The sequence below is a fragment of the Heterodontus francisci genome, chromosome 11, assembly GCF_036365525.1.
Source record: "Heterodontus francisci isolate sHetFra1 chromosome 11, sHetFra1.hap1, whole genome shotgun sequence".
Taxonomy (NCBI): Eukaryota; Metazoa; Chordata; class Chondrichthyes; order Heterodontiformes; family Heterodontidae; genus Heterodontus; species Heterodontus francisci.
Window position 1 is genome coordinate 30381607 of NC_090381.1, and position 22719 is coordinate 30404325.

General features: G+C 44.6%; 1 protein-coding gene across 5 annotated transcripts in view; it reads left to right on the top strand.

Moving 5' to 3' along the window:
- Positions 1-22719, top strand: part of kif1aa (kinesin family member 1Aa) — a 520143-nt gene that overhangs the window by 235580 nt on the left and 261844 nt on the right. For all 5 annotated transcript variants that reach the window (XM_068041901.1, XM_068041902.1, XM_068041905.1 and 2 more), the window contains exon 22: positions 3051-3188. In XM_068041901.1, coding sequence (XP_067898002.1) covers positions 3051-3188 — 138 coding nt within the window. The remainder of the gene's footprint in view (positions 1-3050; positions 3189-22719) is intronic.

The following is a 22719-nucleotide window of genomic DNA, read 5'->3' on the forward strand; positions in this document are numbered from 1 at the left end:
ATTAGTTGAGCTAGTTTTAACAATTCTGTACCCAACCCTGAATTATACTGCTCCATATTGGCCATGCTTTCACTGGGATTACTCTGTCACCCCCTAGTTAACTCAAGCTGCTTCAGCTCTCTTTCTTAGCATTCCTTCCGAAATATTCTTTCTCTTTCTCTCTCCTCTCTCTCTCTCTCTCGTTCCTTCTCCTGTCTTTCTTTTTTCTTCACATTCCTTCCGAAAAGCTCTTTCTTTCTCTCTCTCTGTCTCTCTCTCTTTTTCCTGTCCCTCCCTTTCTCTTTCCCTGTCCTCTAATTCAAGTTTCCTTTGTTACAATTGTATCTTTGCTTGCAATACCTTGTCTAGGTCTCCTTCTAACCCTGCTTCTGCTTCTTCAGATTCAAGGGAAAAATGGTTGGCCACTAGTCTTAGGAGTTCAGACTTCCTAGCCTTGCCACGTACAGTGATCCCACACTGCTCAGCCATTTTCCTCAACTCCTCCATAGACTGTGCTTTTAACTTATCCCAAGTTACTTCACCCTGGCTTGGGGAGCTACTAGCTTCAGTTGCTGACATGTTAGTATTCAATCACACCAACCACAAGAAAACCTGTATTGAACTCTTGCTCCTTTTTGATTGGGAACAATTTTGGCTTCTCACTTCCCATTTCTCTCGTTTGTCTGTGGGTTAAAATCCAGGACGGTAGCACCCAAATTCCTGTTACGGCCAGGTGAGAAAGAGGTCTAGGGTTCCCTTTCAGCCTTCACCTGGTCTTACCGAATCAGGGTTTAATTTTAAACACACTGTGTTTTTAGCCCCCCCCTTGGTGAATCGTTGTTCATTGCTTTCCAATTATAAGGCAAAGAAACCAGCACAAACAGGTTTTCTTCGGTTTCAAGAAGAAAGGTTGAAATTTATTAAACTTGAACTTAAACTCTAATTCAGTTGATGTCTATGGATACACGATGCACCCACGCTAGCATGCATACGCAGTACACACATGAAATAGAGACAGAAAAGAGCAGAAGAACAATAAAGTGTAAAGGTTTGAGACAATATCTGAAGAGTTTTTGTTACGGTTCTTCGGGCTCACTATAGAGGCTTTGACTGTAGGTAGATTTTGCTTTTCGTTGGGGCCCAGTATTCTTCTTAAACCTTGTTTGCTGTAGGAGACTTTTCCCTCTTGGGGTTCATGTGTCTTCAGTGGATTCAGGCTTGTGAGAAAGAGATGGGAGCAGACAGGAGAGATCTTCTCAGTCCAGGAGCAAACAGTCTTTTCTGAGTTCAAACTCTCTGTGGCTAGTTCAAAAAAGCCAGGAACAGATAGTTAGTCATGTGACCAGCTGGTCCAACCTGTTGTGCCCCAATGGATTACGTCACCCCAGCAGGCCCTGGAATGCGCCCTGGCCCCCTCACTGTCCAGTGATCAACATCCATTATGGGTTGAATGTATCAAGGAATGGTCCTTTGTCTGCACAAGCACCGTCTGTTCGTATGCAAATGTTTTTTCCAGTCATGGCTGATCTGTTCAACAAGTCATTTCCATGCTCCAGCAACAGTTCAAAATCCATGTTCATATGACAAAACCAATGTGCCTCATTCTTGGCAGGTGAGGGCATGCATGACAGTCCCCAAGTTTAAAATGTGGCCCCACCAAGGACTTATATGAGTTAAGGTGACCCGCTTGGATGTATTCACAATTCATCCCAGAGCTCTGTTTAAAAACAGCGAAGTAGACTGGGTATTTTCAATAAAAGCTTTCTACTATGAACAGGAGAAGTCCATTCAGTCCCTTGAGCCTATTCCACCATTCTATTAGATCATGGCTGATCTTTGCCTCAACTCCAGACAGATAGACCACCTCCAGGCCCAAGATCTCAGGGAGTCCCCGGCACAAGTTTCACCACCAGCTTCTTGGGAAATCACTGGAAATGGGGTGTCTCTTGGATCAAGCCAGCATAAATTGAGGATCATGAATGTTCCCTCCAACCTCATCTTGATGGATACAATAAGCCTGAGTCTAGTGCAGGCTCAGGCCTAGATTTGCCCTTTTGTTTACATCCTGGAAATCTCTAGGCTGAGTAAAGAAGGCAAAGACCCAAAGTAATGATTCTCTGGAGCCTTTTCCTCTCTGTTAACATCTGGGAATTGAAGATTTCCCCAGCACTAGGCAGAGCGATATGTACATCTGTATAATCTTTGGGTAGGCCAATCCCTTCCTGAATTTTAGTGGCATCTCCTCTTTGAGGAGTGATGTATCCCACACAATCCCCTGGCCTACTGCAAAATCAGACCCTTTCCTTTCATCCGCACATTTACTTTTACTATATGCATTACCTTACAGTTATCCACATTAAAATCTAACTGGCAAATCTTGGCTGCTCTAAAATGATCAATCTCCTTTCTACTCATTAGTTTTCCACATATCTGTATGTCATCAACAAATTTAATACTGCTCACATATTAGTATTAGTGCTAAGAGGGAACACTTACAAGGAAACACTGGATAATTGGGATTTTCCTAATTCAATTATCCACCAGTCCGTGCACAATAGGACCATGCATCAAGCATGTGTGCTTTGTTGTTGCTACATTGCCTGATGTTAAAATCCATCTGCCATTTTTTAGCCCACCTCCTTATTGGTGCTAGTCCTTTTGAATTCTGTCAATCTCTCTTAAAATTACTGTCTAGTCACACCACATGACCAGTGTGAACAGCAAGGGGTTCGGACTAGAATTCTGTGAAGCTGCATTTGCATCTTTGGAATTCTCTACCCCAGAGGGTGGTGGAAGCTCAGTCATTGAGTATGTTCAAGTCAGAGATCGATAGATATCTAGATATTAAAGGCATCAAGGGATATGGGGATAGTGCGGGAAAATGGCATTGAGGTAGAAGATCAGTCATGATATAGTTGAATGGCAGAGCAGGCTTGAGGGGCCGAATGACCTACTCCTGCTCCTATTTCCTATGTTCCTACTACCACCTGGAGGGAGCCTTGTCTGCTTGTGCCCAACAGCTATGAGGATGTTGTTGTAATTGCTGAGTGTTGGATTCCTTCCTCCTGCAGGCAGAGACTGGACCTGATGCGGGAGATGTATGACCGTGCCGCTGAAGTGCCTTCCAGTGTGGTTGATGACTGTGACAATGTTATGACGGGTGGGGATCCATTTTACGATCGCTTCCCATGGTTCCGGTTGGTTGGAAGGTAAGAGTGTAATAAGCTCCTTTTCTGGAGTTGTTCACCTGAACTCTTAATAGTTACAGTACCCTGTGGAGATGAGCAGTGAAGCTAATCAGAAATCTGATTAATGTGAATTTAAAAGGATGCAAATTGTTCCGATTCCAATTTTGATTGATTTGGATTAAAAGTGAGTACTCCCAATTTCATTCAGAAGACATGAAGAACCCTGAAGCAGTAGTGGTGTGGTGTCATTGCTTAATGACTTGCACAGCACCCTAGTCCTCCTTCTCCCAGCAGGTAATGGTTTACACTAATACAATTCGGATTTGGATGTTCTATGTTTCACTTGCCCAGATGTGAATGTACACTGCTCATCTCTAGCATTGTCTCCATGGAAATAGCAACAGGAGGGTGAGAGAGTGGTGGTTGTCTTCTCTAGAGTCTGATTGAATGATAGTTTTCTCTAGAGTCCCAACTTGTTTTCACCTGAATGATGCTGAAGTGTTCTCTACAGTCCAGCCTGCAGTAAGGGTCTGCTCTTTAGAATAGAGGCGCTTGGCTAATCCAAGTGTAGTCATCCAACCAATGCAATCGAAATGACATCAAACACAATTCAGCAGCAGGATGTGCCAACAACAATCCCCATCCTCTCACCAACAGCTCCTATAGTTGTGCAATTGGGAAGGCAAATGGGATTGGATGGTGTTCACAGTGAGAGCATGCACTCACATATAATTTTCTGTTTATTTTTATTATTTGTTCTCTGGTTGTGGATGATACTGGCAAGGTCGCATTCATTGCCCATAGTTATCCGAAGAAGGTGATGGCAATTTTGTCCTTGAACTGCTGCAGCCTTTGTGATGCTACAGCTCCTGCAGTGGTATTAGGTTGGGGATTCTAGGATACAGACCCAGCGACAATGAAGGAATAGAGATATATTCAATATAGTCTTGGGAGTTTGGCTAGTAGTCACAATGAGAATGTGATGCTCAAATAAATTCCTTTGACCCTTTATACCCTCTGCTCAGCCTTTATTGAGTTGCTGCTTTTCAATTTTTCTGTCTTATATTTGCGGCACCAGTATCTTTGGCCCACTGACCTGCCCTCGCTATTGTGAGGGCTGACAAGCCACTTCACCTCTTGAGGCAGCAGGTTTGCTTCCCTCCAAGACCATGACAGCCAGTCAGATTGACAACAGTATCAGTGGACAGCAAGAGTGTAAGAAGAATAACTCACTGTCTTGCAGGCTCATAACCCTCTGCCTACACCTTAGAGGCAGGAAAACAGTAGCTTTAAATCTCACTACACAATAGATATTACAAAAACATTAATGTGATCATGTAAAGTTCCTTTCTCCACGACTTAAAATAAATGTTTAACCAGTTCTTGTTTGTACTATATTCTTAGATTTGAGCTCATAATCTAGGTTGACACTCCAGTGGAGTACTGAGGGCATGCTACACTGTTGGAGGTGCTGACCTTTGGACGTTAGAAAACACGTTAAACCAAGGCCCTGTCTGCCCTCTAAGGCGGACATAAAAGATTCCACAGCAGTATTCAAAGAAAAGCAAGGGAGTTCTCCCAATGTCCTGACCAGCATTTATTCTTCAACCAACACCAATAAAGTAGATAAACTGGTCACTCAACTCACTGCTGTTTATGGGACAGATGATCTGATCATTTATTTTTTGAAAGGCGCTATATAAATACAAATATTTCTTTCTACCTTTCTTCCCTCCCTCAACCTTCCTCCCTCCCTTCCCTCCCTTTCCTCCCTTCCCTTCCCTATCTTTTCTTCCCTTTTTCCTTTTTTTCTCTCACATACTTACACTTGGTATCGTCCCGGTACCTCACCATCTTCAATTTTCAGTCACTCTGACATCCGTCCGTTCCTCTGTCTTCTCTCCCCATTGTGTTTCTCTGTGTCTGACGCATATTCCTTTGCTGATTTAATTGCATTTTCTACAATTTCAAAAACTGACATCATGTAGCAAGGTGATGGCCAAATCTTTCAACACAGGGCTCATTAACAAATAGCAATATGCCACAGGAACAATCTTGGGGAAAACCAGAGCTGAATCAGCTCTGCCCCTTCTTACATTATGGATCCCCACCTCTCACCAGGTGTATTTTGTCTGGTAAGATTGAAGTGTGTAGGAGAAACTTGGAGGTTGTGTCCTGCTCTGGGAGGAGCCTGAGTCTCCTGGGGTCTGGCATAAGAAGCAGCCTGCCCAAGAGAATACTGATTCCAGTGATTTTCCTGTGCACCTCTGGCCAGATGATTTCCCATTAATGCAGTGACAGATGCAGACCACAGCCCAGAATCTGCTCCAGCCAGAAACTGTGCAACACATGCAGCTGAGAGAGGCACTGGAGCCTATTTCTGGTTCGAAAAAGGCGGCTATGGTCTGGTGCTACGAGACAGCAGGATCTAAGGCTGAGTTGGGAAGAGAGTGAAGTGGAGCCCAGTGCCTAAGGCTGGAGCATAAGTGATCACAACAAGACTGAAGACCAGATCTGGCACAGGATCAAAGCACAGTGAGGCCCAATGCAAAGAGGGAGAGTACAGGGGGATTCAGGTCCTAAACTGGAGGAGGAGGGTGTGTGTTGGGGATTAAGCTCCTGAACTAGAGCAGGAGGAAGTGTGCTGGGTATTGAGGTCCTTAACTTATGCAGGAGTGTGTTGGTGATTGAGGTTGTAAACTGGAGCAGGGAGGGAATGTGCTGGGAATTGAGGTGGTACTGTGAAGCAGGGAGGGAGTGTGCTGAAGACTCAGGCTATAATCTGGAGCAGGGAGGGAGTCTGTTGGGGATTAAGCCCCAAAGCTGGAATGATTGAATCCAGAGACTGACCATTGCAGAGAGGCTGGACTGTAAGATATATGAGGGATGTCACAATATTACATCTGTGAGGAATGTTTCTTCAGTTGTGTACTTGGTTTTTAAACAGAGGTGCTGTAGCAAAATGTTACTAAAAAAGCTCCATGATGTGTTAGATCTGACTCATGTAGAACACTGTTAAAGCTTCATTTATTTTGGTACATAGATACCACCAGCAAAACAAGGCAAATAGCTTGATAAAATTGTTCAGAATCAGTGGACCATTGTGACATCTGTCAATGAATTAATTGAGTCAGTGTGTCACCAGTCAGTGCAATCATTGGATCAGCGTGACTCCATAGGAAGAGGAGCAGGCCATTTAGCCCCTTGAGCCTGTTTTGCCATTTAGTGAGATCATAGCCAATTTGCAACCTAACTCCATATACCCACCTTATATCCCTTAATACTTTTGGACAACAAAAGATCTATCAGTCTTTGGTTTAAAATTAACAATTGATCTAGCATCAATTGCTGTTTGCGGAAGAGAGTTCCAAACTTCTACCTCCCTTTGCATGTGCAAGTGTTTCCTAATTTCATTCCTAAAATTTCTGGCTCTAGTTTTTAGACCATGTCCCCTAGTTATAAACTCCCTAACTAGTGGAAGTAGTTTCTCCATGATCGGCTGAAAATTTTCAAGGTGTTCAGTCACACTATGCTTAATTATAAACTCTAGAAACTTTCCGACAACTGATTTTAGGCTGACTGGTTTGCCTCTCTCATCTTTCTTAAATAGTGGAGCGATGTGTGCAATTTTCCGATCTAAAGGAACAACTCCTGAATCAGAAGAACTTTGTAAGATTATAGTTATGGCATTTACAGTGCTCTTACCTACATCCTTTAAAACCCTGGGATGGAAACCATCTGGTCCAGGGGATTTGCTGCTCTTTAGTGCCATTATTTTCTTCAATACTGTTATTTTGCATATGTTAACTTTGGTGAGTCCCTGTCCTTGATTCAATATTAGTTTCCTTGGCATTTCAGTCATGCTGACCTCTTCCTGCACTGTAAATACTGACACAAAGTAATTATTCAACATGTCTGCCTTTTCTTATTTTCAGTAAGCAGTTATCAGTTTTCAAGGGGTCCACATTGTTCCTGACCATTTTATTTTTCCTATTTGTGTTGATTTTGATATCCATTGCAAGTTCCTTTTCATACTCCCTTTTTGTAGCTTTTACTACCTGTTTTGTCACACTTCATTATTCTTTCTATCTTTCCCGTTCATCAGGATCTGATATTCTTTGCATTTTTGTAAGCTTTTGTTTTCAGTTTTATGTTGTCTCTTAACTCTTGTCATCTATGATTTCTTCTTGATAAGTACAGCTCTTGCCCCAGGGTATAAACTAGTTCTGTACCATACTACTTTTTTGAACACCTCCAACTGGTCTTCTGTCATTTTTCCCATTAACAGCTTTGCCCAGTTTACTATAGACTGCCTCCCACTCAGTGTATTGAAGTCAGCTTTACCTAAGTCTAGAATCTTCCTTTTAAACAATAGGTTGAATTTGATCATATTATGATTGCGAGAAGATGAATGTTCACACATCGTTAGGCTGCTAACTAAATATGGCTCATTAATCATTAAATCAAATATCGCTTGTCCCTTTTTTGGTTCTAGGACATATTGTTGCAGAAAACTATCCTGGCCACACTCAAGAAATATACTACCTTTCTGACATGTGCTAGTCTGCTCCTCCAATGAATATCAAAGTTAAAATACCCAATCTGCCTTTGCTACATGCTTGTCTAATCACTGCATTAATGCAATCTGCCACTTCACAGCTGTTCCCAGGGGGCCTATACGCATCTCCCACAACAGTCTTAAATCTTTTTCTATTTCTTAATTCTATCCATAAAGTCTCCACTACTTGTTTGCCTCTCATTACATTCTCCCTGATTTCATCCTTAATCACTGAGGATAATCCTCCTCCTTCTACTCTATCATTTCCCAAACTTTCCTGCAGACCGACTAACCTGGTATATTTACTTCCCAGTCCTGACTGCCTTGCAGCCATGTCTCAGTAATGGTTACCATGTCACATTGTCCAAGTGGAAGTTGTGCCTGCAAATCATTCAGTTAGTGCTTTATACACCACACGCCCCAACCTGTCCTTCTGCTCTAGTGCTTTACTGGCATGATTCACCAGTCAGTGCAATCGTTGGGTCAGTGTGAGACCAGTCAGTGCGATCATTGGGTCAGTGTGAGACCAGTCAGTGAGATCATTGGGTCAGTGTGAGACCAGTCAGTGCGATCACTGGGTCAGTGTGAGACCAGTCAGTAAAATCATTGGGTCAGTGTGAGACCAGTCAGTGAGATCATTGGGTCAGTGTGAGACAAGTCAGTGAGATCATTGGGTCAGTGTGAGACCAGTCAGTGCCATCATTGGGTCAGTGTGAGACCAGTCAGTGAGATCATTGGGTCAGTGTGAGACGTCAGTGAGATCATTGGGTCAGTGTGAGACCAGTCAGTGACATCATTGGGTCAGTGTGAGACCAGTCAGTGCGATCATTGGGTCAGTGTGAAACGTCAGTGAGATCATTGGGTCAGTGTGAGACCAGTCAGTGACATCATTGGGTCAGTGTGAGACCAGTCAGTGCGATCGTTCGGTCAGTGTGAGACCAGTCAGTGAGATCATTGGGTCAGTGTGAGACAAGTCAGTGAGATCATTGGGTCAGTGTGAGACCAGTCAGTGCCATCATTGGGTCAGTGTGAGACCAGTCAGTGAGATCATTGGGTCGGTGTGAGACCAATCAGTGCAATCATTGGGTCAGTGTGAGATCAGTCAGTGCGATCGTTGGGTCAGTGTGAGACCAGTCAGTGCGATCATTGGGTCAGTGTGAGACGAATCAGTGCAATCATTGGGTCAGTGTGAGACCAGTCAGTGCAATCATTGGGTCAGTGTGAGATCAGTCAGTGCGATCGTTGGGTCAGTGTGAGACCAGTCAGTGCGATCATTGGGTCAGTGTGAGACGAATCAGTGCAATCATTGGGTCAGTGTGAGACCAGTCAGTGAGATCGTTGGGTCAGTATGAGACCAGTCAGTGAGATCATTGGGTCAGTGTGAGATCAGTCAGTGCCATCATTGGGTCAGTGTGAGACCAGTCAGTGAGATCATTGGGTCGGTGTGAGACCAATCAGTGCAATCATTGGGTCAGTGTGAGACCAGTCAGTGCAATCATTGGGTCAGTGTGAGATCAGTCAGTGCGATCGTTGGGTCAGTGTGAGACCAGTCAGTGCGATCATTGGGTCAGTGTGAGACGAATCAGTGCGATCATTGGGTCAGTGTGAGACGAATCAGTGCAATCATTGGGTCAGTGTGAGACCAGTCAGTGCAATCATTGGGTCAGTGTGAGATCAGTCAGTGCGATCGTTGGGTCAGTGTGAACCAGTCAGTGCGATCATTGGGTCAGTGTGAGACCAATCAGTGCGATCATTGGGTCAGTGTGAGACCAGTCAGTGCAATCATTGGGTCAGTGTGAGATCAGTCAGTGCGATCGTTGGGTCAATGTGAGACCAGTCAGTGAGCTCATTGGGACAGTGTGAGACCAATCAGTGCAATCATTGGGTCAGTGTGAGACCAATCAGTGCGATCATTGGGTCAGTGTGAGACCAGTCAGTGCGATCGTTGGGTCAGTGTGAGACCAGTCAGTGCGATCGTTGGGTCAGTGTGAGACCAGTCAGTGCGATCGTTGGGTCAGTGTGAGACCAGTCAGTGTGATCATTGGGTCAGTGTGAGACCAGTCAGTGCGATTGTTGGGTCAGTGTGAGACCAGTCAGTGCGATCGTTGGGTCAGTGTGAGACCAGTCAGTGAGATCATTGGGTCAGTGTGAGACCAATCAGTGCGATCGCTGGGTCAGTGTGAGACCAGTCAGTGCGATTGTTGGTTCAGTGTGAGACCAGTCAGTGAGATCATTGGGTCAGTGTGAGACCAATCAGTGCGATCATTGGGTCAGTGTGAGACCAGTCAGTGCAATCATTGGGTCAGTGTGAGACCAATCAGTGCGATCATTGGGTCAGTGTGAGACCAGTCAGTGCAATCATTGGGTCAGTGTGAGACCAGTCAGTGCGATCATTGGGTCAGTGTTGGACGAGTCAGTGCTATCGTTGGGTCAGTGTGAGACCAATCAGTGCGATCGCTGGCTCAGTGTGAGACCAGTCAGTGAGATCATTGGGTCAGTGTGAGACCAGTCAGTGAGATCGTTGGGTCAGTGTGAGACCAGTCAGTGCGATCGTTGGTTCACTGTGAGACCAGTCAGTGAGATCATTGGGTCAGTGTGAGACCAGTCAGTGCGATCATTGGGTCAGTGTGAGACCAGTCAGTGCGATCATTGGGTCAGTGTGAGACCAGTCAGTGCGATCGTTGGGTCAGTGTGAGACCAGTCAGTGAGATCATTGGGTCAGAGTGAGACCAGTCAGTGCGATCATTGGGTCAGTGTGAGACCAGTCATTGCAATCATTGGGTCAGTGTGAGACCAGTCAGTGAGATCGTTGGGTCAGTATGAGACCAGTCAGTGCGATCGTTGGTTCACTGTGAGACCAGTCAGTGCGATCGTTGGGGCAGTGTGAGACCAGTCAGTGCGATCATTGGGGCAGTGTGAGACCAGTCAGTGCGATCGTTGGGTCAGTGTGAGACCAGTCAGTGCGATCGTTGGGTCAGTGTGAGACCAGTCAGTGCGATCGTTGGGTCAGTGTGAGACCAGTCAGTGTGATTGTTGGGTCAGTGTGAGACCAGTCAGTGCGATCGTTGGGTCAGAGTGAGACCAGTCAGTGCGATCGTTGGGTCAGAGTGAGACCAGTCAGTGCGATCGTTGGGTCAGAGTGAGACCAGTCAGTGCGATTGTTGGGTCAGAGTGAGACCAGTCAGTGCGATCGTTGGGTCAGTGTGAGACCAGTCAGTGCAATCATTGGGTCAGTGTGAGACCAGTCAGTGAGATCGTTGGGTCAGTGTGAGACCAGTCAGTGCGATCGTTGGTTCACTGTGAGACCAGTCAGTGCGATCATTGGGGCAGTGTGAGACCAGTCAGTGCGATCATTGGGTCAGTGTGAGACCAGTCAGTGCGATCGTTGGGTCAGTGTGAGACCAGTCAGTGAGATCGTTGGGTCAGTGTGAGACCAGTCAGTGAGATCATTGGGTCAGTGTGAGACCAGTCAGTGAGATCATTGGGTCAGTGTGAGACCAGTCAGTGCGATCGTTGGGTCAGTGTGAGACCAGTCAGTGAGATTGTTGGGTCAGTGTGAGACCAGTCAGTGCGATCGTTGGGTCAGTGTGAGACCAGTCAGTGCGATTGTTGGGTCAGTGTGAGACCAGTCAGTGCGATTGTTGGGTCAGTGTGAGACCAGTCAGTGCAATTGTTGGGTCAGTGTGAGACCAGTCAGTGTAATTGTTGGGTCAGTGTGAGACCAGTCAGTTCGATTGTTGGGTCAGTGTGAGACCAGTCAGTGTGATTGTTGGGTCAGTGTGAGACCAGTCAGTGTAATCGTTGGGTCAGTGTGAGACCAGTCAGTGTAATCGTTGGGTCAGTGTGAGATCAGTCAGTTCGATTGTTGGGTCAGTGTGAGACCAGTCAGTGTGATTGTTGGGTCAGTGTGAGACCAGTCAGTGTAATCGTTGGGTCAGTGTGAGACCAGTCAGTTCGATTGTTGGGTCAGTGTGAGACCAGTCAGTGAGATCATTGGGTCAGTGTGAGACCAGTCAGTGCGATTGTTGGGTCAGTGTGAGACCAGTCAGTGTGATTGTTGGGTCAGTGTGAGACCAGTCAGTGTAATCGTTGGGTCAGTGTGAGACCAGTCAGTGCGATTGTTGGGTCAGTGTGAGACCAGTCAGTGAGATTGTTGGGTCAGTGTGAGACCAGTCAGTGCGATCGTTGGGTCAGTGTGAGACCAGTCAGTGCGATTGTTGGGTCAGTGTGAGACCAGTCAGTGCGATTGTTGGGTCAGTGTGAGACCAGTCAGTTCGATTGTTGGGTCAGTGTGAGACCAGTCAGTGTGATTGTTGGGTCAGTGTGAGACCAGTCAGTGTAATCGTTGGGTCAGTGTGAGACCAGTCAGTGTAATCGTTGGGTCAGTGTGAGACCAGTCAGTTCGATTGTTGGGTCAGTGTGAGACCAGTCAGTGAGATCATTGGGTCAGTGTGAGACCAGTCAGTGCGATTGTTGGGTCAGTGTGAGACCAGTCAGTGTGATTGTTGGGTCAGTGTGAGACCAGTCAGTGTAATCGTTGGGTCAGTGTGAGACCAGTCAGTGCGATTGTTGGGTCAGTGTGAGACCAGTCAGTGAGATTGTTGGGTCAGTGTGAGACCAGTCAGTGCGATCGTTGGGTCAGTGTGAGACCAGTCAGTGCGATTGTTGGGTCAGTGTGAGACCAGTCAGTGCAATTGTTGGGTCAGTGTGAGACCAGTCAGTGTAATTGTTGGGTCAGTGTGAGACCAGTCAGTGTGATTGTTGGGTCAGTGTGAGACCAGTCAGTGTGATTGTTGGGTCAGTGTGAGACCAGTCAGTGTAATCGTTGGGTCAGTGTGAGACCAGTCAGTGTAATCGTTGGGTCAGTGTGAGACCAGTCAGTTCGATTGTTGGGTCAGTGTGAGACCAGTCAGTGTGATTGTTGGGTCAGTGTGAGACCAGTCAGTGTAATCGTTGGGTCAGTGTGAGACCAGTCAGTTCGATTGTTGGGTCAGTGTGAGACCGGTCAGTGCGATCGTGGGTCAGTGTGAGACCAGTCAGTGTGATCGTTGGGTCAGTGCGAGACCAGTCAGTGTAATCGTTGGGTCAGTGTGAGACCAGTCAGTGCGATTGTTGGGTCAGTGTGAGACCAGTCAGTGCGATCGTTGGGTCAGTGTGAGACCAGTCAGTGTGATTGTTGGGTCAGTGTGAGACCAGTCAGTGTAATCGTTGGGTCAGTGTGAGACCAGTCAGTGTAATCGTTGGGTCAGTGTGAGACCAGTCAGTGCGATTGTTGGGTCAGTGTGAGACCAGTCAGTGCGATTGTTGGGTCTGTGTGGCATCCCTCAGTGGAATGTGTGGGAATATCCACATAAGTTTACTTGGATTGTGTTTTGTCTATGCCATTGACAAGGTTTTCAAGCCCATTACCGCAAATTCTTTGCGACATCTGATGTGGAAGGGCCAGGAGATTTCTCAGCGATGTACTTTGCCACGTCCCTGCTAAGTGTGTCTTCCCCATGTTTCCTGATGTATGGAAATGAAAGGAAATTAGGAAAATGCAATTTCTGAGGTAGTTCCATTATTTGGGTCTCTTGAAGGCTGGCTGTGAACTCTGCCGGTTAGGACCTGCTGTCCATGTCCTCAGACTAGTCGAGGTGCAGACAGTATTATTTTCCGATGCAGAGCCTGGGAGCTGCTTTGTTTGGACGAGTGATATAATTCAAAAAGAAATGTCATCTTTGTAGCCATATGTGGGCTGCCTTCTCCGTGCTACTGATCAATGGAAGCTAAAGGTGTTGGAGGATGGGAATCCCCTGCTAGAGGTGTCTGTAGTTCCCAGTTTTTCATTGCCTTGCCTTCATCTCTGGCTGACACCCTGGTTCCACTACAACGTGAAGCTGTTGACTGTTTTACAAAGTTAAAAAGTATTACCAAGTATTTACAGCACAGAAACAAGCCACTCAGTCCAATAGATCCATGCTGGATCTGCTCCGGACGAGCCTCCTGCCACCCCTCTTTATCTAACCACTTCAACATATTCCATTTTTTTCTCCTTCATGTGTTTCTCTAGCTTCCCCTTAAATGCACACATGCTAGTCCCCTCAACTACCCTTTGACTCCTTGTGGGAGTGTGTTCCACATTCTAACCAATCGCTAGGTGAAGTTTCTGCTGAATTCTCTATTAGATTTATTGATGACTATCTTATTTCTTACCCGCAAGTAGAAACATCTTCTCTATGCCTACCCTAACAAACCCAATCATTATCTTAAAGACCTCTATCAGGTCACCCCTCAGTCTTTTTTCTGCAAAAAGGTGCCCCAGCCTGTTCAATCTTTTCTTATAAATGTACCCAGTCAGTTCTGGTATCATTCTCGTAAATCTTTTTTACATCTTCTTCAGTGCCTCGATGTCTTTTTTATAATATGGAGCCAAGAACTGTTCACAGTACTCCAAGTTGCTCTGACCAAGGATCTGTACAAATTTCATATAACTTCTCAGCTTTTCAATTCTCTCTCTTTAGAAATGAACCCCAGTGCTTTTTTTTAAATCTCCTTATTAACCCGCATTACTACTTTTGGTTATTTGGGTATCTGTACCCCCAGATCCCTCTGTTTCTCTGCCCCATTTAAACATTAATTTCCAAGGAGTATTTGGCCTCCTTATTCTTCCTGCCAAAATGTACTACCTCACACTTCTCTATTTTGAAGTTTGTTTGCTAATTACACACCCTTTCTGCAAGTTTAATAATGTCTTCCATTATTTTGTGGCTGTCCTCCGTACTGACTACACCAACCCCCACCCCCCCCGCCCCCCCCGCAATTTGGTGTCATCAGCAAATTTTTAATTTGGTCAAATTTGGCGGCACAGTGGCGCAGTGGTTAGCACCGCAGCCTCACAGCTCCAGCGACCCGGGTTCAATTCCAGGTCCTGCCTGTGTGGAGTTTGCAAGTTAACACAAAACAGATCTTACCAAAAAACACCACACCCTGAAAGCATCATTGAGGCTCTAGAAGCATTTGTTTAGTTTCCCATAGATTTCTTTCTGCATCTACAGCCTCGTTGAGCAGTTTCAGAAACACTTCTCTCTAAAAAGTATCGCTCTGTAGAAAGGCAGCTTTTATGTTGATTGATCTACACTGCCTTGAATATGTGGCCACAAGAGCTAAAAAGATTTTCAATGTTACCTTTCCAGGACAGGAGTCCACTCTTACATCTATACCAGCCAGTAGCTCTTTAAAACTCCGAGCAACTAGTCTCACTTTAGCCATATAAGTCCCATCTGCAAAGGACTTTTTCAGTACAAATCCACCTACGTGACAAAGCTAGTTTCCCCTTATCTGGGACCTCAGAATAAACTCCAAACACTCACCAACTACCTAATTCCCTTTGTTTTGCCTCTCTCATTAGTTTATCCTCAAGTTTATTGGCAGCCACCAAACCTTCATGCTCATGAGGATTTCGGCTTCCAGTTCTGTCCCAAGACTGCTCTGTGGCCTTTATCTCATTGTTCAATCTATTCAAGCCATGGCCTTTACTTGCACTATTATGTCTGTCTGGGCTACGACTGTGATATCATCCTCTTGCACTGTTGGAGGATCTTTCTTCAGTCCGTGATCATTTCTGATCTAAGAATTTCTTCCAGACCCACTATGAGTACTTGCACTGCGCTTTCTTACTCTCCACTCTTTCATCTGATTCTGCCAGTCCATGGAACTCACTTCTTAGCCATCATCCTGAACGTTCAACCAATATTTAAACTTGCTAGTAACTTTTCCTGCATGTCCCACAATTGTTGTATCCCTCCATTCACGAGACCCCTCAGGGATATAATCTCACCCGAGTACCCGCTGAAGGCAATTGGCCTTTGGATGTGATAGGTCTGTCCTGTTTGTCATGTTCACTGACATTATCACTATTCAGTGTTTGATCTACCATACTCTGTTCCTCAGGATCTTCATCACAAAATACATGAGTATTTGAGGTGCAAGGTGCCTTGTTTACTTTGCTGCTCAGAGTCTGAGATTTTGTAAATAATTCTGATTAATAGCATTATAATAGCATAATTAATAGCTTAACAGTTTGATTGCCATGTTTGATAAGTATTGTCTTACCATCACAACTTATTACTGTACCAGGGCTTTTCCATTCCCTAAAACCCTCTCTTTTTTTAATACACAAATCTCAGATGCTGCAGTGCTCTCCGAATTTTCTCTGAGACCTCAGCCTTAATGAAAGCCCATTGTCCTGCATGGAAAGCATTCAGATGTGCAGAAAAAATTGAACTAATTGAACTACCTTCTAGAGCAGGAGGACTATCACTGAGAGCAAAAGGCAGTTTGGGATTTTACCCATAGATTAATTGATTGGGTCTAGATCCTCCAACCATCTGGAGTGAATTCTTTGCATGAACTGCCCTTGCCAGGGCAGTTGTCAACTTGCAGTGTGGTTGATCAGCTAAACTTTTATGTAGAATTTCATCGATTGCATCTTGATTCCTTTCACAGAGTCCATTGCTGAAAGGACTTTCAGATGTGATATTCATGTCCATGATGTTTATGTTTTCATACATGTCTCTAAACTAATCATTGACAAATTCCTCTCCATTATCAATCAGAAACTTTGCCGGTTCCCCATATCTGCTCCCTATCAATTTCTCCATGATTTTGTCAATAATAACCCTTCTGTCCTCATTAATTATTATTGTAGAAAGACTAAATCTGGTTTCCAGATCTAAAAAACATAAAATTAAAATTTGTCCTATACCTTTAGATCCATAGCAACTACCCTGGTGAAGTCATATGTCTATGGAAGGCTTACAGTAGGACATGATGGCATCCTCTGATACTTTTTACAGATTTGACACTTCTCACTAATCTCTTCTATTAACCTCATGTGCTCTTCATTAACCACAGCTGCATCTTTTAGCAGGATTTTTAACATTTAGGGTGTAGGCAAGTAGGGTGAGCAAATTGTCTATGTAACTTTCTGATTCTTACCATCGGACGCCATTAATTCTTGTCTAACACTTTGATGAGACACATCAGGTTTTGCTAAGGGGATACAATAATGTTCTGACTAAGTAAACTGCGGATCCACTGACTTGCCAAAAATAATGGCCTTATCATGATCCATTCCAAGTTTTATTTGTGCTTTTTTCATAGAAGGCTTACTCAACAGCATAGGTATCTCACTAGAGACCACATCAGTACTTTAAAAATGGCTTATTCCAGCTATTTTACATGGAATTACAACTCTCTTTAGGTGAACTCAATGTGTTGTCACCACCAACCTAAAGCAAGTAGTATTTTTATAGTCCTTAACCTTGAGCCGATCCTCACTACTTAGTGAATCAAGATAACATTTTAACCGATTTGTTCCACATACTGTTGAAATGCAAGGACTATCTAACACCACATAGTTAAAGGAGTTGCGACTAACAAATTCATCACAGTACAAAAACTCCTTGTGACCTGTATAATTTGTTCAGATACATTATTATCTTCATTATGTCATTTTGTCCCTCTGCTTTGAGCAGTTCACTACATAATGATACTTTGACTCAAACCTGAAGCATCTAATAACTGTTTGTTGAGCATTCCTGGGATTCATTTACCCTATTATTGCTGACTCCAATTCTGTCTTTAGCTGTAATAGCCAGATCTGCCACAGGTGCTTTCTTCCTCATTCTGTGCATCTTCAATCTTTCTATTGTTTTGATGCTTGCATCCAGCATCTGGACCATTTTGAATTCTGACAATCATTAAGTCCTCTGTTCTGTGTGTCACCATGGAATGTCCCATTTATTCCATGAAGGCTGAAGGAAATGACTGTTTCCCCAGGATTTTTTTCAAGGCAACAGGCATCGGATCCAGCAGGGTCTCCCTCTTCGAGAACTGAACCAGTTGGAACCAGGAGGCTGTCCATGTACGACACCTTAGCACAATCCAGGGCGGCACAGTGGTTAGCACCGCAGCCTCACAGCTCCAGCGACCCGGGTTCAATTCTGGGTACTGCCTGTGTGGAGTTTGCAAGTTCTCCCTGTGTTTGCGTGGGTTTCCTCCGAGTGCTCCGGTTTCCTCCCACATGCCAAAGACTTGCAGGTTGATAGGTAAATTGGCCATTATAAATTGCCCCTAGTATAGGTAGGTGGTAGAGAAATATAGGAACAGGTGGGGATGTGGTAGGAATATGGAATTAGTGTAGGATTAGTATAAATGGGTGGTTGATGGTCGGCACAGACTCGGTGGGCCGAAGGGCCTGTCTCAGTGCTGTATCTCTAAACTAAACTAAACTAAATGCTGGTACTGATCCAGAGATCTCCAAATTGAGTCTTGTCAATCCTTTATACAATCTGTTAAAGTCCATGATATATTCTTCCATGTAATGACCATTTGTTTTCTGAAATCTATCAAAGTCCAATCATTCCTCATAGGCATTTCACAAATCATCTTTTGTAAATTTCATCAAAGAACTCGAATAGAAGATCCAAATCTTCATCACTATCCAACTGACAGGCATCCAACTCATAAAATACTTTGCTTCTGGTTTTGCTTCTTTTGGGAGGTGACGTCGCCAACACCATACTTTGGTTCCTCTTTGGTAGGGAGGTAACTGCATCCACATATCCAGTTCATTCTTCGACTGGACATATGGTTCAGATTCCGAGAACTTCGAAGGGTAATCATACCCTGACAATTTACTGTTGCTTTCTGCCATTTTCCACAATGGTTACTAGGATTGTAGTTTTCTGCCTGAATTTTTTTTCTTAGCTTCCAACCTTCACCTTTAGGTAACCATTCTCTGCTGCCATGTTATAATCTAGAAAACCAGTTGGTGAAGGATAGAACGGGAGCCAATCTTTGCACACTTTTATAAGCATTTATTTACAGTTACACATTACAAATAAACACCCCCTAATTCAACAACCACAGTTTCAGTCTGTATTTATTTATGGGGGCACAAATGAATCCCCAGTTAATGCCTACTGCCTGCATACAATTAAGCACAATTAATATACAATTAACACCCATGCTGCACACCATGTACTGATCACTCCCCATGCTGCACACCCTGTACTGGTAACTGGCTATACTGTACCTTCAATCACCTCTGCTTTCCATCTGTTCTGTGGGGGTACCCTATTGTATAATGTGTGCTATTTGGATAAGTGGTTTTTTTGTGTGCAACACTTGGAATTAAGGCCTTTTATGCCCAGGTAAAGAGACATTCCACTTCGAATGAAAAGGATGGGATCAATGCAAGGTGAATGTTGTTAGTGAGCATTGAGTGTACAGTATGAGTGTCATATTGTGATATCCCTAAAAAATGATGAATACTGTTAAGATTTCTGCAATGTGCTGTTACACTTCCTTGTCAGTTCACTTTAAAATGCTGAATTTTGAAAGTTTCTTCGTCAACTTGCATTCTGGGCATCCACTTCACTGATCAGTCCATGTGCCTGCTAATCCTGATTGTCATCCACAAATACAGTCAGTCTTGCCTGAAACAGTTTATGCATCAAAACATCAACCAGGCAGGGTTAAGTTCACCGAGGGCTCAAAGGACTTGTTGACCTGTGCCTGTACCTTCGCTCTCTGTCTGAACATCATCCTACACCTTCCATTTTAGGTAAAGGACTGTATGCCAAATAAACATCACTCTTGATTCTGCTATCAGCTTCCTATATAAAATAGGGTGGGGGGGGGGAATTATCCTGTGGGTGGGGTCTGTAATCCCCAGTTTTCCAATCCCTGGATTTAGTCCTGATTCCTCCCACTGACCACACCAGGAATAGTTGTTCAATGTTCACAGGGGAAACATTAAGTTATGTTAGTTGAATGGTGGGACGATTGTATCTCACCATAGCTGCTTACTTGTTCATCTAGGCATTGCCTCTTCATGTTACACTCAACAGTACTGGCAAAAGAACCAAAGGGCAGATGAGAATATTTTTTAGGCAGCAAGTTGTTATGATCTGGAATGCACTTCCTGAAGGGGTGGTGGAAGCAGATTTAATAGTAACTTTCAAAAAAGAATTGGAGATATACTCGAAGAGGAAATCTTTTCAGGTCTATGGGGAAAGAGCAGAGAAGTGGGACTAATTGGATGGCTTTTTCAAAGAGCCAACGCAAGCACAATGGGCAGAATAGCCTTATGTGCTGTATGATTCTATGCTCCTCATTTTAAGTGCTATCAGGAAAAATATATGGTGGCAGCAAGGTCGTGTGATGGTCTGGTGACATGGATGCCGAGTGCAAGCTTTGCTGTATGAAATACTCTGACAGGACAATGAGTCTGATTGGAGTCTTCCAAAACTAGGCCTGAGATCTGTGAGATCAGTAAGAGATGGGTCAGAAGTGGTCAGCTGACTGTGTGAAGTGTCTGACTGACTGCAGTGCTTTTTCATTTTTGTACCAATGCTGCTGTCCTCAGCAGGTAAGATAATGCCGCTAAGAAGTGGTTCTTCCCAGCACCATTGGCCATTGAGCAATGATGTCACGTTACACCGTTATTTGTTTGCCTGGTTTTAATTTTTACAGTTGTGTAATATTATCACATTTTAAGTCATCTTCCCAGTTATTCTTATTTTAGAAAATCTGTCAAATATCCATGCACATCAGCTTTTCCCACAAATCGATGGTACGTTTCTCAGCTGGGCCCTGCCCTTTGTATCCATCAGCAGCTTGACAAGAATTCTTATGAGCACAGACTCTTCACGGAATCACAGAACAATGCAGTGCAGAAGAGGCCCTTCGGCCCATCGAGTCTGCACCGATGCATTAAAACACCTGACCTGTCTACCTAATCCCATTTGCCAGCACTTGGCCCATAGCCCTGAATGTTATGACATGCCAAGTACTCATCCAGGTACTTTTTAATAGGAAACAGCTTCTGACCGTAGCTTACTGATTTCAGATTACAGTGGGGCAGAATCTTGCTTACAGATGCCAGTCAGAGGGTTTCCTACAGCTTGTTGGAATGATGAGATTTTTTTAACATGTCTTTGTCTTGTACTAACCCTAGTTCCCCTGTCTCTGGCTGTACTAGTACTCCCATTTTCAACACTTGCATGACTGAGCGCATGGCTGATCTCACCCCCTCCCCCACCTTCTCGAACCCTGACTCTGACATCACTGAGCTCGCAGATGAGCACCATGATGGGAAGGAGGAGGAGGAGGAGGAGGAGGAGCTGGACGATGAAACCTTTCTGGACGATCCCTTTTCTGACCTGGGGGGAGACGAAGGGTACCAGATCCACCATGATGGCCAGGACCCGTTTTACGACCGCTCACCCTGGTTCAGTTTAGTGGGAAGGTTGGTGAGGTCTCTAGAGCATGATGGGAAGGGACTAGCTCTTTCACGCTGAGAATGGTGACCTCAGTGGCAAATGGTCATGACAAATCTTAGGGCAGGAGCCATTCACCATTGCAAACACTTGGAAACCAAATGCTGCAAGGCCTAGACTTAGACAAAGGGCCACTGGCTCACACTGAGGGAGGTCTCATTCAAGATATGACCTTGAATATGCTGTACCAAAAGGTTACAGAACTCTAATAGTCTTCCTCCAAAAAAAAAATTGGAAAAGCCAAATGTTACATTGGTATAAGCATTACAGGTATCTTGTATCAAGCCAAAATCAAGGTCACATAAGCAGATAGAGTGGAATCCTATAGTATGCAACAGAATGATGAAAAGAAAGCCCTGATTGTTGCTAGACCCTCATACCAACAGTGACTATAACAGATCTGGAAGTAACTGTGAAGATAAATACTCACATTCACTCACTGACCCTGTGATATCAGGGTACCATTTAAGCTACTGAATTTCAGAAGCTATGTATTTGACAAATATCTGTCCTGGGGCCTGCTTGCAAAGAATGGGACCTGAGCAGAGACTCCTGCGAATGGGTTTCCCTCTGCATAGTGAAAGTGAGCACCACCAAGCCACATTATTAGCAAGTGATAGTCGACGTCTGACTTGCAGATTAAAGACAGGCTGGGCTGACAGAAAGGAACATGCCCTTGTATTTGGAGATATGGAGACAGAATTACAGCTTCCACTCTCTGCTTATTCTAAAACAGAAAAGCACCTGAGGAATGAGTTGTGCGGCACCTCATATTACCAGCCATTGTACTTGGCAACTTATATGGCTCGCTAATAGAATGCTTCAGTTACATCTTGAACAACCTGGCCTCCCAAATCTTATTGGCTGAATTTTACCAGCCCCTCGACGTCTTGGGTTGTGGCAGGGAGGCCAGTAAAGTGGTAGTGGGAGTGGCCCGCCACAACCCACGATGCCGAAGGCCCCACCGGATATTAGCAGCGGGAGCAAGGCCTCATTGCGGCCCCCATGCTGCCAAGCGGCGGGGCCTTTATTAAAATATTGAAATTAGCCACATTAACATGCAAATGAACTTACCTGCTGCCGGCGCTGTTCCACACTGCGTTTACAGCCAACCATAGAACCATAGAAAAATTTCGACACAGAAGGAGGCCATTCAGCCCGTCGTGTCGTGCCGGCTGACAAAACTAACTAGCCAATCTAATCCCACCTTCCAGCACCTGGTCCATAGCCTTGCAGGTTACAACACCTCAGGTGCATGTCACACCTCGTATTCCTTTGGAACTCCATTGGAGTTCTGAGGTGAGACACTGGTGGGGAGGGAAGAGGAATAAAACTATCAGGGTGGTGGTGGTGGAGCAGGCAAAACTATTCCTATTGGTTGTGAGGATGGTGGGAAGGGTTTGAGGGTCAAAGATACTGAACTTTGTGGGGAGGGGGAAGTTCAGAATTTCAAAAAGTGTATTTTTGGGGGGATAGGTCAATTTATATGTTTAGGACTCAGTGTGGGGGGTGGGGGATAGAGGATTCAATGTTACACTAAACATTTATTAATGTTTTTAAGCTCACCGGCACCTTTAAATATTTTAGATATATCCTGAAGGTCTTGAAGTCCTTTAAAAAGGGCACCGGAGCCTGCGCGGTGGCGCCGGACACGGAGGCTGTGCAG